The 17183-nt window shown below is 39.7% G+C and overlaps 1 protein-coding gene across 2 annotated transcripts in view; it reads right to left on the bottom strand.

Annotated features, from left to right (window-relative positions):
- Positions 1-11088: 11088 nt before the first annotated feature.
- Positions 11089-17183, bottom strand: part of DNAJC6 (DnaJ heat shock protein family (Hsp40) member C6) — a 152417-nt gene continuing 146322 nt past the window's right edge. Inside the window, exons 17-19 of one of the 2 annotated variants that reach the window (XM_065875317.1) lie at positions 15389-15531; positions 13217-13393; positions 11089-11673 (exon numbers count right to left, since the gene is read on the bottom strand). In XM_065875317.1, coding sequence (XP_065731389.1) covers positions 11572-11673; positions 13217-13393; positions 15389-15531 — 422 coding nt within the window. In that variant the 3' untranslated portion in view covers positions 11089-11571. The remainder of the gene's footprint in view (positions 11674-13216; positions 13394-15388; positions 15532-17183) is intronic. The other variant, XM_065875311.1, reaches the window with a different exon arrangement.

The following is a 17183-nucleotide window of genomic DNA, read 5'->3' as shown; positions in this document are numbered from 1 at the left end:
CTGCTTCACACAGCTCTTTGGAGAAGGTTGGATTATGGGCCACTTATCTCTTATTCTAGCTGAGAAACCCTCCACCTTATGGTGCTGCGCCCCTTCTATTGCTTTTTCTTAATTTTCAACAGGACTGAAAGATAAAGGGGTTCATGGGAATCCAGGTTCCCCTGACTGTATAAGTACAAATTCTCACCACCAGCACCTTTCAGGCTCCCTGCTCGGTTCCCTTCCCTTTTTCAAAACTGTACACTGAGCATATTATTGTCTCAACACAACGTTTAATTACTTGTGAATTTATTTTTCTAGCTCCTCCCATTTCTCCTCATAGATGGAAAGTACACTTATTAAAAACTGTGTTGCTCTGAGGGTTGCCAGAGGAGAGGGGCGTGTGAAGTGGGGAAAACAGGTGAAGGGGATTAAGAGGTACAAATTTCAGGTTAGAAGATAAGTTAAGTCATGGGGATGTAGTATACAGCATAGGGAATATAGTGAATAACACTGTACTTTGTATAGTGACAGATGGTAGCTAGACTTATGGTGATCTTTACTATGTTGTACACCTGAAATTAATACAATATTGTAAGTCAATCATACTTCAATTTTAAAAATTAAAAAAAAACTTTATCATACACCCATGTATGTACCACCAAGACTTAGAAATACAATATTATATATACAGTTGAAGACTCCTGTCATCCCCTCTCAATTCTATTCCACTCCTATCCTCTAAAGAGGTAACTATTCTTAATTTATAATTCCCATACATACTTCTACCCTTTTATAATATAAATGTATAAAAAAATTGTCTTGCACATGATTACATTTTGTATAGATGGCATCATACATGCTTCTATAATTTGTTTTTTCCCTCAACACTGTTTTTGAGATATATTGATAGTGATATAGAAAACTCGAGTTAATTCATTTTAAGTGCTGTGTAACGTTCCATTAAATGACTATACCAGAAAACAAACAAACAAAACTGTGTTGCTAATCCCTGGCTCACTGCAGAGCTTGCAGATCCAGAATTACACTGCATTCTTTACTTTGTAGCCGGCAATCTATTCAGGGTCATTGAGAACTTCTCTTTCCCTATGTTGAGTTAAAGCACTCAGGGGAAAGTGCCTACCACCCAAACCCTGGAAGCCTGGGTTTTTGCTCCCATAATGAAGTACTAATCTGCACTCATGAGAAAGACTCTCCTTAATTGATGATTTTCCATGGGGTCAAATCTCCCATTTCCCCTTCCATTCCCAATCACCCAGCAGGTGTCTAGAAAGCCATATGTAAGGGTTTGCCGAAGCCTTCCATGTCAGCCTGAGGTCAGTCCCGTGGAAGGGAAATGATTTTGGAGAAAAGTGACATTACTTCAGAGGCACAGCTTGGTTTGAGTACTGCCTTGGGCTTAGTAGTTAGAAACTGGAAGATAGTGAGAAGCAAAAAGGTAAGGAGTTTGTCCCAGGGTAATGTCTGGAATCAGAAAAATGCAGAGACATTGTCTCCAACAACTTTTCTGCTGTCCTTTCCAGTTTACAAAGCACTTAAAAGAGAAAGCCATCTTGCCAGAGGCTTTAACCATCCTGAGAAAATCTGCTTTCCTCTTGCCAAGTGTTCACTGAAAAACTGTTCTTCTACTTAACCATTCTACGTTTCCTCAACAATAAAAGAGGGGCCTTTATTGAGGGGGATTGGTTCAAGATGGCGGAGTAGAAGGATGTGCGCTCTCTCCCTCTTGCGAGAGCACCAGAATCACGACTAACTGCTGAACAATTATTGACAGGAAGACACTGGAACTCACCAAAAAAGATACCCCACATCCAAATACAAAGAGAAGCCACAATGAGACGGTAGGAGGGGCACAATCACAATAAAATCAAGTCCCATAACCGCTGGGTGGGTGACCCACAAACTGGAGAACAATTATACCACACAAGTCCACCCACTGGAGTGAAGGTTCTGAGCCCCACGTCAGGTTTCTTAACCTGGGGGTCTGGCAACGGGAGGAGAAATTCCAAGAGAATCAGACTTTGAAGGCAGCGGGTTTTGATTGCAGGACTTCAACAGAACTGGGAGAAAAAGAGACTCCACTCTTGGAGGGCACACACAAAGTAGTGTGTGCATCAGGACTCAGGGAAGGAGCAGTGATCCCATAGGAGACTGAACCAGACCCACCTGCTAGTGTTGGAGGGTCTTCTGAAGAGGTGGGGGGCAGCTGCAGCTCACTGCGGGGACAAAGACACTGGCAGCAGAAGTTCTGGGACATACTCCTTGGTGTGAGCCCTCCCGGAGTCTGCCATAAACCCCATCAAAGAGCCATAGTCTCCAGTGCTGGCTTGCTTCAAGCCAAACAAAGGGAGAGAACTCAGCCCCACCCATCAGCAGACAAGCGGATTAAAGTTTTACTGAGCTCTGCCCACCAGACCAACACCCAGCTCTACCCACCACCAGTCCTTCCCATCAGGAAGCTTGCACTAGCCTCTTATATAGCCTCAGAGGGCAGATAGCAGAAGCAACAACTACAATCCTGCAGCCTATGGAACAAAAACCACATTCACAGAAAGACAGACAAAATGAAAAGGTAGAGAACTATGTACCAGATGACGGAACAAGATAAAACCCCAGAGAAACAGCTAAATGAAGTGGAGTTAGGCAACGTTCCAGGAAAAAGAATTCAGAATAACGATAGTGAAGATTATCCAGGATGTCGGAAAAAGAATGGAGGCAAAGATTGAGAAGACGCAAGAAATGTTTAACAACGACCTAGACGAATTAAAGAACAAACACCTAGAAGAATTAAAGAACAAACAGATGAACAATATAATAACTGAAATGAAAAATACACTAGAAGGAATCAATAGCAGAATAACTGAGGCAGAAGAACGGATAAGTGACCTGGAAGACAGAATGGTGGAAATCACTGCTGCAGAACAGAATAAAGAAAAGAAATGAAGACAGCCTAAAAGACCTCTGGGACAATATTAAATGCACCAACATTCACATTACAGTGGTCCCAAAAGGAGAAGAGAAAGGACCCAAGAAAATATTTGAAAAGATTATAGTCAAAAACTTCCCTAACAGGGGAAAGGAAATAGCTACCCAAGTCCAGGAAGCGCAGAGAGTGCCAGGCAGGATAAACCCAAGTAGAAACACGCCAAGACACATAGTAATCAAACTGACAAAAATTAAAGACAAAGAAAATTATTAAAAGCAACAAGGGAGGGCTTCCTTGGTGGTGTAGTGGTTAAGATCTGCCTGCCAATGCAGGGGACACGGGTTTGATCCCTGGTACGGGAAGATCCCACATGCTGCGGAGCAACTAAGCCAGTGCACCACAACTACTGAGCCTGCACTCTAGAGCCCGCGAGCCACAACTACTGAGCCCATGTGCCACAATACTGAAGCCCACGCATCCAGAGCCAGTGCTCTGCAACAAGAGAAGCCACCACAGTGAGAAACCCGCACACCGCAGCGAGGAGTGCCCCCCACTCGCCGCAACTAGAGAAATCCCGCATGCGCAACAAAGACCCAATGCAGCCAAAAATAAATTAATTAATTAAAAAAAAAAGCAACAAGGGAAAAATGACAAATAATATAAAAGGGAACATAAGCTTAACAGCTGATTTCTCAGCAGCAAATCTACAAGCCAGAAGGGAGTGGCATGATATATTTAAAGTGATGAAAGGGAAGAACCTACAACAAAGATTACCCGGCAAGGATCTCATTCAGATTCGACAGAGAAATCCAAAGTTTTACAGACAAGCAAAAGCTAAGAGAATTCAGCACCACCAAACCAGCTCTACAACAAATGCTAAAGGAACTTCTCAGTGGGAACACAAGAGAAGAAAAGGACCTACAAAAGCAAACCCAAAACAATTAAGAAAATGGTAATAAGAACATACATATTGATAATTATCTTAATGTGAATGGATTAAATGCTCCAAGCAAAAGACAGGCTTGCTGAATGGTTACAAAAACAAGACCCATATATATGCTGTCTACAAGAGACCCACTTAAGGCCTAGGGACACACACAGACTGAAAGTGAGGGGATGGAAAAAGATATTCCATACATATGGACATCAAAAGAAAGCTGGAGTAGCAATACTCAGATAAAATAGACTTTAAAATAAGGAATGTTACAAGAGACAAGAAAGGACACTACATAATAATCAAGGGATCAATCCAAGAAGAAGATATAACAATTATAAATATATATACACCCAACATAGGAGCACCTCAATACATAAGGCTACTGCTAACAGCTATAAAAGAGAAAATCGACAGTAACACAGTAATAGTGGGGGACTTTAACACCTCACTTACACCAATGGCCAGATCATCCAGAAAGAAGATTAATAAGGAAACACAAGCTTTAAATGACACCACAGACCAGATTTAATTGATATTTATAGGACATTCCATCCAAAAACAGCAGGAAAGAAATCATAAAGATCAGAGCAGAAATAAATAAAATAGAAACAAAGAAAATAGCAAAGATCAATAAAACTAAAGCTGGTTCTTTGAGAAGATAAAACAAAATTGATAAACCATTAGCCAGACTCATGAAGAAAGAGGGAGAACACTCAAATCAATAAAATTAGAAATGAAAAAGGAGAAGTTACAACAGACACCACAGAAATACAAAGCATCCTAAGAGACTAGTACAAGCAACTCTATGCCAATAAAATGGACAACCTGGAAGAAATGGACAAATTCTTAGAAAGGTATAACCTTCCAAGACTGAACCAGGAAGAAACAGAAAATATGAACAGACCAATCCCAAGTAATGAAATTGAAACTGATTAAAAATTTTCCAACAAACAAAAGTGCAGGACTAGATGACTCTACAGGTGAATTCTATCAAACATTTAGAGAAGAGCTAACACTGATCCTTCTCAAACTCTTCCAAAAAACTGCAGAGGAAGGAACACTCCCAAACTCAATCTACAAGGCCACCATCACCCTGATACCAAAACCAGACAAAGATACTACAAAAAAAGAAAATTACAGACCAATATCACTGATGAATATAGATGCAAAAATCCTCAACAAAATACTAGCAAACAGAATCCAACAACACATTAAAAGGATCATACACCATGATATAGTGGGATTTATCCCAGGGATGCAAGGATTCTTCAATATATGCAAATCAACCAACATGATACACCACAGTAACAAATTGAAGAATAAAAACCATATGATCATCTCAATTGATGCAAACAAAGCTTTTGACAAAATTCAACACCCATTTGTGATAAAAACTCTCCAGAATGTGGGCATAGAGGGAACCTACCTCAACATAATAAAGGCCACATATAAAAAATCATCAGCAAACATCATTCTCAATGGGGAAGAACTGAAAGCATTTCCTCTAAGATCAGGAACAAGACAAGGATGTCCACTTTCGCCACTGTTAATCAATATAGTTTGGGAAGTCCTAGCCATGGCAATCAGAGAAGAAAAAGAAATAAAAGGAATACAAATTGGAAAAGAAGTAAAACTCTGTTTGCAGATGACATGATACTATACATAGAGAATCCTAAAGATGCCACCAGAAAACTACTAGAGCTAATCAGTGAATTTGCTAAAGGTGCAGGATACAAAATCTCTTGCATTCCTATACACTAACAACAAAAGATCAGCAAGAGAAATTAAGGAAACAATCCATTCACCATTGCAACTAAAAGAATAAAATACCTAGGAATAAACCTACCTAAGGAGGTAAACGACCTCTACTCAGCAAACTATGACACTGATGAAAGAAATCAAAGATGACACAAACAGATGGAAAGATATACAGTGTTCTTGGATTGGAAGAATCAATACTGTGAAAATGACTAAACTACCCAAAACAGTCTACAGATTCAATGCAATCCCTATCAAATTACCTATGGCATTTTTTACAGAACTAGAACAAAAAATCTTAAAATCTGTATGGAGACACATAAGACGCTGAATAGCCAAAGCAATCTTGAGGGAAAAAAACGGAGCTGGGGGAATCAGGCTCCCTGACTTCAGACTATACTACAAAGCTAAAGTAATCAAGACAATACGGTACTGGCACAAAAACAGAAATACAGATAAATGGAACAGGACAGAGAGCCCAGACATAAACCCACACACATATGGTCAACTAATCTATGACAAAGGAGGCAAGGATATACAATGGAGAAAAGACAGTCTCTTCAATAAGTGGTACTGGGAAAACTGAACAGCTACATGTAAAAGAATGAAATTAGAACACTCCCTAACACCACACACAAAAATAAAATCAAAATGGATTAAAGACCTAAATGTAAGACCGGACACCATAAAACTCTTAGAGGAAAACATAGGAAGAACACTCTTTGACATAATCACAGCAAGATCTTTTTTGAGCCACCTCCTAGAGTAATGGAAATAAAAACATAAATAAAGCAAATGGGACCTAATGAAACTTAAAAGCTTTTGCACAGCAAAGGAAACCATAAACAAGATGAAACGACAACCCTCAGGATGGGAGAAAATATTTGCAAATGAATCAACAGACAAAGGATTAATCTCCAAAATATATAAACAGATCATGCAGCTCAATATTAAAAAAACAAACAACCCAATCCAAAAATGGGCAGAAGACCTAAATAGACATTTCTCCAAAGAAGAAATACAGATGGCGATGAAGCACATGAAAAGCTGCTCAACATCACTAATTATTAGAGAAATGCAAATCAAAACTACAATGAGGTATCACCTCACACCAGTTAGAATGGGCTTCATCAGAAAATCTACAAACAACAAATGCTGGAGAAGGTGTGGAGAAAAGGGAACCCTCTTGCACTGTTGGTGGGAATGTAAATTGATACAGCCACTATGGAGAACAGTATGGAAATTCCTTAAAAAACTAATATGACCCAGCAATCCCACTACTGGACATATACCCTAAAAAAACCATAATTCAAAAAGACACATGCACCCCAGTGTTCATTACAGCACTATTTACAATAGCCAGGTCATGGAAGCAACCTAAATGCCCATTGACAGATTGATGGATAAAGAAGATATGGTACATATATACAATGGAATATTACTTAGCCATAAAAAGGAACAAAATTGGGTCATTTGTAGAGAAGTGGATGGACCCAGAGACTGTCATACAGAGTGAAGTCAGAAAGAGGAAAACAAGTATCATATATTAACACATATATGTGGAATCTAGAAAAATGGTACAGATGAACTGGTTTGCAAGGCAGAAATAGAGACACAGATATAGAGAACAAATGTATGGACACAAAGGGAGAAAGTGGGGTGGGGGGGTGGGATGAACTGGGAGATTGGGATTGACATATATATATTAATATGTATAAAATAGAAAACTAAAAAGAACCTGCTGTATAAAAATAAATAAAATTCAAAAAATAAATAAATAAAATAAAGGAAGCAACTTTCACATACACACACACACACACACAAAAACCCAGAGAGTAAGACTTTAGAAGCTGAACCCTACCCCCAACTTGCCATCAGTTGTGTTACTTAGAAGTATATCCATGTCCTCTGTCACACTGTCCAGGACTACACAGGACTTCTTGGATAAATTTTTATATTCTCTCCTTGCATTCAATTCTCTCACACTATGAACTAGGTTTTATTATCTCCACTTTACAGATGGGAAAAACTAAAGCTCAGATCAAGCCCTAAACAGTTTAAATATGAAGTCAGACAGTCAGCACTTGAACTGCTCTCCATAGTAGATCTTATGCACGAAGAAGGCAGGAACTGCCATAGTAATTAGAAATAACATCCCTTAATGTTTAACAGGGCAATCAAATTCATTTATTCGTTTGATCTTCCCATACAGTATACACACAATATTGGTTGAATTCACAAATATTAATAAAGTTCACCGTATATAGAATCATCTTTCCCTATCCTACAGAAAAGAGCTAACCTCAACCTCAGCTCTGGGTAAACCTCTCTGCTTCCATTTCCTGAGCTAGGATTTACAAAACATGCCTCTCAGAACTTTTTGCAAATTACATGAGAAAATGAATATATATAACAGCACCTAGGGTAGTGCATTCAAGGTAGAGGCAGTGGCATCCTATCTGCACTGGGGTGGCTCTCAAGTCAGTGCTTAAGTTAAACGCAAGTTCGATGCAGCACTATTGTAGTCAGTGTTAATTTTCCTTCCTCAACCTTCACCACCACTTCTTTACACATAGCCACTCCCTTTACAGAACCTACAATGTAAGTCCGCCATTGTATGCAGACAGATCTCTGTCAGCCCAGGGAGATAGAAAAAAGGGCTAAGGGACATTTTACTTCTGGTTGCCTTTTCCCACGCATGTTATCCACTCCCTACCACCTGAGGTTTCAGTGTAGTTCCAGCCTCAGTACCGACCTGTTATTGTTTTATCGACTATCAGTAACAATAACAGTAGCTACTATTTAGTGAGTACCTACCCACTTGATTTGGGACAGTTTATATACACAATCCCTAATTCCTCCATTGCAGGGTTGCTAGAATTGTCTCTGTTTTACAAGCAATAAAATTAAGATTTAGCGAGTTTAAGCAATGTGCCCAATATAGCAGTCCTTAAGTGGAAAAACCAGGATTCAAACCCAGTCTTTTGGTCTCAAACCAACATTGTACCATTATGCTGAAACACCATGGTTTATGTATAGAACAACCAAAACCTGTCTACTTGACCTAAATTCCCCAATAGATGTTTCCAGCAGGGAAACTGTCCTGTTGCTGCGATAGGTGGTTCTGGAATTCAACTTGCATGTTCATTTCTTATACAATAAGTGTTTCATCAGCATCATTAGGGTCTAACTTGAACGTTCTTCCAGAGACACAACGCCGATAGTTCAAATGCTTTTGACTTGCAACATCTGCTTCCAAATGAACATGCTACTTCTCTTCTTAAACACCTAAACGATCTGTTTCCTATGACAAAGTCTCAGACTCCCAGGATCAATCCCTTTGCCTCAGCACACAAATGAATTAATATCCTAGCTAGAACACCAGGATTTCTATGCTGATTCTTTTTGAAACATAGCATTCATGTAGCATGATCAAGTGTGTCTGTAAAAAAAAAAAAAAGTGTGTCTGTTTATGGGGGCAAGGGTGGCAATGGGGGGTGGTTGAAGTATAAACCAAGAAGCCCTGTCAGATCATGTTTTGGTGCAAATGTATTATATGCTTTTCATATTCTTTCTCCATAACTTTTCTTAAAAGTGAATCAGAAGGTATGATTCAAGCTTGTCATCGTATTCCCATGAGTGCAAATATAACTTACATTTCTACAAATATTTTTGAGCCTTTTAATATACATTACAAATATTTTAGACCAATCACATTTTGTTGGTGTAACATATTTACAAAACAAAAAATATATTACAATAAATATGAACGAAACAGTGAATCTGATCAACAACGAGCTCTGTCACAACCAGGTATTTAAAAGGAATGCGAAAACCTGTTGGTCTGCATATGTTAAGAGTTTTGAGATGAATAGGGGTCCAGAATTATAATGTATCCAGAAAAGAGATAGGGAACATCCCAAATTTAAGTTAGGTAAGATTCTTTCTCATTGCTAATTACATAATGTTTAATGACGTTTTAAACTGTGAACATTGATGAATTATCCAAACATGATACAAAGCTAATATAGTTCTATCATTTCAAAATGTATGTGACATTCACATAATATCCTTTTAATTATTATCATTATATACTGTAGTTCACACAATATCTACAAATGTGAATGAGAAAAAAGAGTCACAGCAACATGTCTCACATTCCAGTTTTAAATAAGACAAGCACATACTGCATCAAACATTATTTTATGTTAATAAATAACACCTAGTTTTTTATGGTTACTTTGAACAGTTTACAGCTGTATTTTTAAAAAGAGAACATTTTAGGCGAGTTTCACATTGTCAGCAAAAGGTAAAATAAATAATGAATCTTTGTAACAAAAAAAAGAAAGAAAGGAAAGGAAAGGAAGAAAGAAAGGAAGGAAGGGAGGGAGGGAGGAAGGAAGGAAGAAAAGGAGAAAGAGAGAAGAGAAAGAACGAGAGAGTTGTATATAGAACATAAAGTATTTTTGACATGCTGCTTTTCTGGTACAGTCTGCCACAAGAAAATGAAAATAGAAACAAAAAAATGATTGTCTTTTAAAAACAAGTTTTGAAAGCTTTCTACCATACTGAGCACGAACCTTTTAAGACTAGAATGGAGATCTTTTTTGCCATCTGCTTTGCATATATATCCTCTGCACACTGTGTGTGTGCACACCCAAAGAGATCTACTAAAGTCACAGGATAACAACAACTGCTTGCCCCTTAAAATGAGAAACAGCCAAAACACTGAATTGAAATCCAACCAGTCTGAAGTCTGCAAAGGTTTCAGCCTTGCTTTACTTTCACAGATGTCCCTGTGTGACTGTTGTTCCTGTGGACCCCCAGCAACTTTTCAAACAATAAACCCCACTGTAATAATCCAAGGGGTCCAATTTCATCAGGTGGGAAAAGGAACCTGGTTCCTCAAAAAGCCAGTCCTGACAAGCCATCAGACTCAGTCTGAAGGGAGCTCGGCTCTCTCTCTGCAACTGCCCCTGTCTGGTTACTAGTGGTTAGTGTTGTCGTCTATTCTCTTCCCACAGCTACTCACAAACCCGGAGGACACGGGGGTCCATACTACACATCCTTCCTGATCGACTGTGAATGCGCCAAACTGCTTCACAACCTGCTCCCAGCAAAGAGCATTTTCTCTGCTAAGCAAAAGGAAAAGCATTAAGCCTAATAGCAAAACAGAAGTTTCTTTCCAATCAGGTTGTTGTTATGGTATTAAGACTTTTTGTTCAAGCATCCAGTTTTCTAAAGGGAAAAGAAGGTAGCAGCCCAACTTTCTGACCAGGAATACAGATTTCTACACTCTCAGAGTCCCTATTTTCCTTTAGCCAGCATTTTCACGAAATTTTAGCTTATCCAGGAAGTGCTGGTAGTAATCACTGGATTATAATATAATCACTTCTCACATAATTCAGGTTCTTTTACATCTGTCAGTCCTCTTGACCAAAAGAAGTATACAGTATTATGCTAGAGACCATAGTAAATTTCCACTGAAAAAATTACTTGGTGCTTGTGTTCCTGGAGTCTATGTAAAGCCATTGCTCAAACTATATCTTTCCAAGAAAATATGAAAACCATTTAAGTCCACCATGTAATCTTATTATTAGAACTTTTGCTCATCGTCCTATCCTCAGACATTGAGATGGGTGGCCTCTATTTTCCATTCCCCCACAAAACGCTGAGTAGGCTCCCCAAAGGGCAGGCTGGAATGCTGTAAAACTCTGCAAGCTCATCGGACTAAAAGTTCCTCTCCTGCTTTGGACCTTTTATGGGGGGGATCTGAGAAAACAAACATCCACATTCCTTATCAATGAGGAATTAATTTACGAGTAACTTAACAGTTAAGTACTGGATACACGTTGCTGGAGTTTTTTGGTTCACCTGTGAAAACCTCAGAACTGTGACACACACTAAGCATTAGCACAGGTCTGCAGCAGAGATGGGAAAAGCTCATACACTAATACAAGGGCTTTTGGCCTTGATTTTCAAATTCAGACCAGGCATCATTGAGCTCCATGAAAATCATCTTTGCATATTGTTCATAAGGTTGCCCAGTAGCCTATAGAGAAAAAAAAAACACACATTAGATACCACAGACCGAAGTTTTATTTCTATTAAATTTTTCACTGCTAATATGTGGGCTCTAAGGAATTGAAATGTTTCTCTATTAGGCCATTTCTCTTTTTACAGCCCCATCTACATACCCTTAATTACTATGACCTCCCCAGAAAGCCCTCCCCCTAGGGATTCACATTTGGTAGTAGTGATCAGTCACTGAGTAGGTAACAGAGAAGTTACTGGGCAGCACAAAATGTATCTCCATTTCCAGAATTACCTATCAAATGACAAAGGTTCATGACTGCCTATCTCCAAATGGTTAGCTATATTTTGAAAAACACATTTCCCCATTTCTTTTTTTTTAATAAATTTATTTATTTATTTATTTTTGGCGGTGTTGGGTCTTTGTTGCTGTGCGTGGGCCTTCTCTAGTTGCGGTGAATGGAGGCTACTCTTCCTTGCGGTGCTCAGGCTTCTCATTGCGGTGGCTTCTCTTGTTACGGTTGTGGAACATGGGTTCTAGGTGCACGGGCTTCAGTAGTTGTGGCACAGGGGCTCAGCAGTTATGGCTCACGGGCTCTAGAGCACAGGCTCAGTAGCTGTGCCTCAGGGGCTTAGTTGCTCCACAGCATGTGGGATCTTCCCGGACCAGGGATCAAACCCGTGTCCCCTGCATTGGCAGGCGGATTCTTAACCACTGTGCCACGAGGGAAGTCCCCATTTTCCCATTTCTAAAAAAAGTTCTTGGAGACCCATAACATAGGCATATAGTTTGTGAATTTTTCTGGGCTGTTTCCCTTTCTCTTTGATTCACTGAAACACATTATTTCTTTAATATTATCCAGATTCGTCACAAAAAGTGTGGAGAGATGAAAATCAAATATATCAAATTCAAGTACGTGTTCCCAAGCAGGACTTCAGTCACAGCCTCACATCATAGGACTGGTATCCTCAGTCCACAAGACAGCAAGGGACCCAATTCTGTCAGGGAGGTTTCTGTGTATTATGGTGATCTCAACTGTGCCATCCAGGAGCTGAAGTTTCTGACAATGTGCAGCATGTACATGTGTACGTACTTCAGTGAAAACATAAACTGGCATAAATCAATATAGTGAAACGTTTAGTTCCATTTTGAGTATTTTGTTAATTCTCACCAAGTTTGCCAACTACGTTCTAAAGCTTTTTCACTTTATAATCCTGGCTAAATATCCTTCTGTATCTCTAAAGGAGAACATTTTCCTGTCCAGGTCTTAGCCCACCCGTAAGTCAAGACACAGTTTGTACCTGTTCCCTGAAAATTAGTCAGTGGTGAACCTTACACCTAAGGAAGGCCCCCATTCCATTATTTGTAATATATTATTTGATTCCTTTTCTTCTGTCTCATAAAGCGTAACTATTTGTTTAAATACCTTTTTTGAGCCCATGGGATTTATTTTATATAAATGGTCTAAGCAACAAGCTGAAAGTATGCTGCTTTGACGCATACTTGTAAACGAACGACAGGAGGCCCAGACGCGCGGTGGGGGTGAGCAAGTTGTACTCACTTTATCTGGATGTACCACCAGCACAGCCTTCCTGTACACCTTCTTCACCTGCTCTGGTGTGACCAGGTCTGCCATGCCAACTGGTTTCCACTTAGTCTCCCCAGCCCACAGCATGGTATGCATCGTGGACAGAAGGGCTCTGATATTTCTCTCTTTGCCTTCAATCCATTCCAGAATCTGTAAACACACGGGCAATTAAGAGATCCAAATGCTCTCGAGTCCAGAGTGTCTCCACTGTGACTCTGGAAACCCCTCCTGCTCCAGCAACGTCGAGTACCTGCATACTCCAACCTGCCCTCTACCTGCTTTTCTTCCTCCACCCCCGACCTCGTCTTTCTGGTTAACTCTTCATCATCCTTCAAGAGCCTGCTCAGGAATTTCATACTGCTCTGCCTTTGAGAGTCTGAATACCTTCCTTCTTCTCTGGCCCCCCCTGAGTTAATTACTCACTCCTAAAGTATAAACTCCATGAGTGCCCACACCATGTCTGTCTGGGTCCCTGCTATCTGCTCCATCTAGTAGAGTGACACAGAGACACTAAAAAAAAAATCCCTTGGAAAAAAGAACAAATTTCTCCGGGCTAACTTTTAAACATGCTTCTATCATAATATGTGTGACACTTTATTGTAATCATGTGTTTGTCTTTCCCTGCCACTCGGCAGACCTGTTTGGGGAAAGGTAGTGTTTTTTACATATCACTGTAACTCAGAAATCAAATAGTATGCCTGGCATGGAATAGAGCTCAAAAAGGTTTGTTAAATGAATACATTTAGTCATTCATTCCAACTATGAGCATTCATAGTTCGAATCTTCATAGTTCGAACAAATGAGATGATTAAATTGAAGGGTTTGTAACAATGCATCAGCATTTAGCACATAACAGAAGCTCAGTCAAGGTAAATGATGGCTACTCTCCCAAACGATTTAATACCCCATACCAACTAAATAACCAAGCATGGTTTAAAAGACATAAATGACTTCCTTTTATAGAAAACTGTCAGAGTTTACCTAATGAACAAAGGTTCTTGAGATGGAGCACAAGGTTTTTGGAAGGAATATAAAACCTTTTGGACGTTGTATGAAGTGCAAAGCAAATACAAACGAAGGATCCTATATTGTACTCCAAATAGTATCTGTACATCTTCAACAAACGTTCATATCTGTAGGGAAATTATGGCAAAGAACAGTAGTATATTTTTTCAAAATGTGTGACATTGACTAGCTGTACCACTCCTGATTTTGGAGTAACAGATTAGACCCTCATCTTCCAGGCTGCTACAGGGTCAGTATATTTCGTCATGTGGAAATTCAGCCTCGCTGTCTGTGAAGAGCAGTCCACTTGTCTTGATCTTCACAAACTCTTTCACTATCTCACACCATTCATCAATATAACCACCCTTTTGTTCCCAAATTAACCATCATCCACGATAACATCCTCAGCTATAAATTAATGTCTCCGTTTTCTTATCTATGAAATAAGGGCGTCACTGGTTTGCAAACTTTAAAAGAAAAGAAAATAATAGGGAAACATTCTCCTTCCCCAAATAGAATCTTACCTAGACTTCCAAGAATCAAAAACAGATAAAAGCAGAAATGCTCTAGTTAAAAGTAGAGGGAAGCAGTGGAGAAGCCAAGGACCTCACCTCCCTCAGCCTTCCTCCCTGCCACCTTCCCAAACCTCCAGATGTAACGTTACAGGAGTGAGTAATTCCAGGTACATCAGTATTTCCCTCTCTGTCAGCAAAGAAGAGATCCTGAGGGCTTCAGTTGATCTGGTCTAATATAAACCTCTCAGAGCAGAAATAGAGAACATAAATAATGCATTCTTCTTACCTCCAAATCATAATGACTTACCTACAGATCAGAATGCCATCTGAACAATAAGATCACCTCCTAAAGAGTGCTATTGCTTATTTGAAAATGTAAACAAAGAAAATCTATACTACCATACCATGGAATAAAGTGCATTTTATTAAAGAAACGAAACAGCATACACAGTACTCCCCGAAAGTACTTTGCTATTAAAGGACACAGCTGTACTCAAATCACAGCTATAGCAACCAAATGAAATAAAGTGGATGCTAAAAACCTAACACGGCACCTTCTATAGGTTAGTCCCACACTGACATCTCCACACACATAATAATCACCCTGGGTCAGAGGCTCACTTACCTTTAATTTCTCAGGATCCATCTCCTTAGCCATTTCCTCCTTTCTCATCTCAGCTATTGTTCGAGGGCCCTTTTTGTCTTTGTGAGCATTGAAACCTTGACCAGAGAGTAGGTCTTCAAAGTCAGCTGCTTTTTGTTTCCCTTCTGCAACATAATATTTTAAAAATTATTATGATTTTTACTCTGAAACATAATATCATATCATTATGTCACAACACTTGGTCTTCAAGGTGCTTTCACATGCACTAAGCCCTTAATTCTCTCAATTACCCTGTCATGTCCATTTTACAGATGAGGAAAGTAAAGTCTGGAGAACTTAAGAGATCATTCAGAATCATACACCATGTCCATGGCAAAGCTTGGACTCGGGGCGGGATTGCTAGATTAAGTCTAATTCCATAATTCCATATCCACTGTTCCATCTTTTTATAGATGAGGATATTCATGATTCTACCCCCTGCTCCCTCCCCCATGCCCCCCAGACCCCAGTCACACAACTAGTTAGTATCAGTGATGGGACCAAGACCTGGGTTTTGGTACTTGAAATCCATGCACGCCACTGCTTTCCTGCCCACACTCAGCTGACACTTTTAGTCCATCACAGTGCTCTTTTTACCCAAGTCTGGTTTTAGCCTCACAATCTTTATCAGTCTGTTTGGAAAAGCAGCCTAGCATAGCAGCAAAGAGCAAAGACCCTGGAGACAAACTCTCCAGGTTTGAATTCCAGCTCTGCCCGTATTAGCGATGTGACCTTGGGGCAAGTTCCTTGCCATCTTCATGTCTCAATTTCCTCATTTGTCAACCAGGCATGGTGTGCTTAGAACAGTGCCTGGCTATTTAAATGTTTGCTGTTAAAACAAAACAGAACCAAAACACAGGAGTACACGCAGTCCACGCCCTTCAACCAAAGCTGGTGTTGGAATTGAAACCCACTTGCCAGCTCTATACTGTAAGGCATTCTGAACGGACACTGTCATACGCACACACTAAAATGTGAGTGCTCTAGACTAGGGATTTTGTCTGTCTTGTTCGCTGCGTATCCCCAATGTTTTCTACACTGAAGACGCTCCATAAATATTTGCTGATTGAAGACATTCGCCCCACATCTACTCAAAATAAAAACGGAGGGGAAGCCAGGTGACTCTATGGAATTATCCAGGAATATCCACTGCTAACTAAAGAACAAACATGATGTTGTATTCCCAATAAGAGGGTCCCTGTCATGTTAGTATTGTGAGAAGTCACCTGTGTCATATCCAGTAGAGTGTGGCGGTGAAGAGCAGGGGCTCTAGAGCCACACTGTCCTGGTTCAGATCTTGGCTGTGTCATTTACGAGCTGTATGGACTTAGGAAATTATTGGCCTCTGTCTACAGCATGGGGTTGGTTTGGGAAGATTATATTAAATAATATGCAAAAACTGCACAGAATAGCACCTGATGTATAATAAGCATTCAATAAGTGTCAGCTACAGCTACCAGAAAAAGTAGAAGAATTTCATTTTCCATGTTCCATAGGAAGGCCTGTTTCCTTATTCATGTCCCTAAACGTTTCATTCTTAGGTATAATCAAATCAACTGAAATGTAAAATATACCATAACAGGCCTTTTAGCAAACTCGAGTTTAACCATCCCTGCTATCCAAAATATATTATTTTTCACTCGCTATCAAGAATCCCATTTGAAAAAGGAAGAATCCCATCCAGGGTATCCTCCAGCCTTAGCTGTTGGGCTATTTTGTGTTCTTGTAACTTTCTTCTCAGAAGAGAGGAAAAAACCATCACAGGAAACCCAATGAT

This window comes from Phocoena phocoena, chromosome 1, assembly GCF_963924675.1.
Source record: "Phocoena phocoena chromosome 1, mPhoPho1.1, whole genome shotgun sequence".
NCBI classification, from domain to species: Eukaryota; Metazoa; Chordata; class Mammalia; order Artiodactyla; family Phocoenidae; genus Phocoena; species Phocoena phocoena.
The sequence above is the reverse complement of the archived record's forward strand: the minus strand, read 5'-3'. Positions and strand labels throughout refer to the sequence as shown.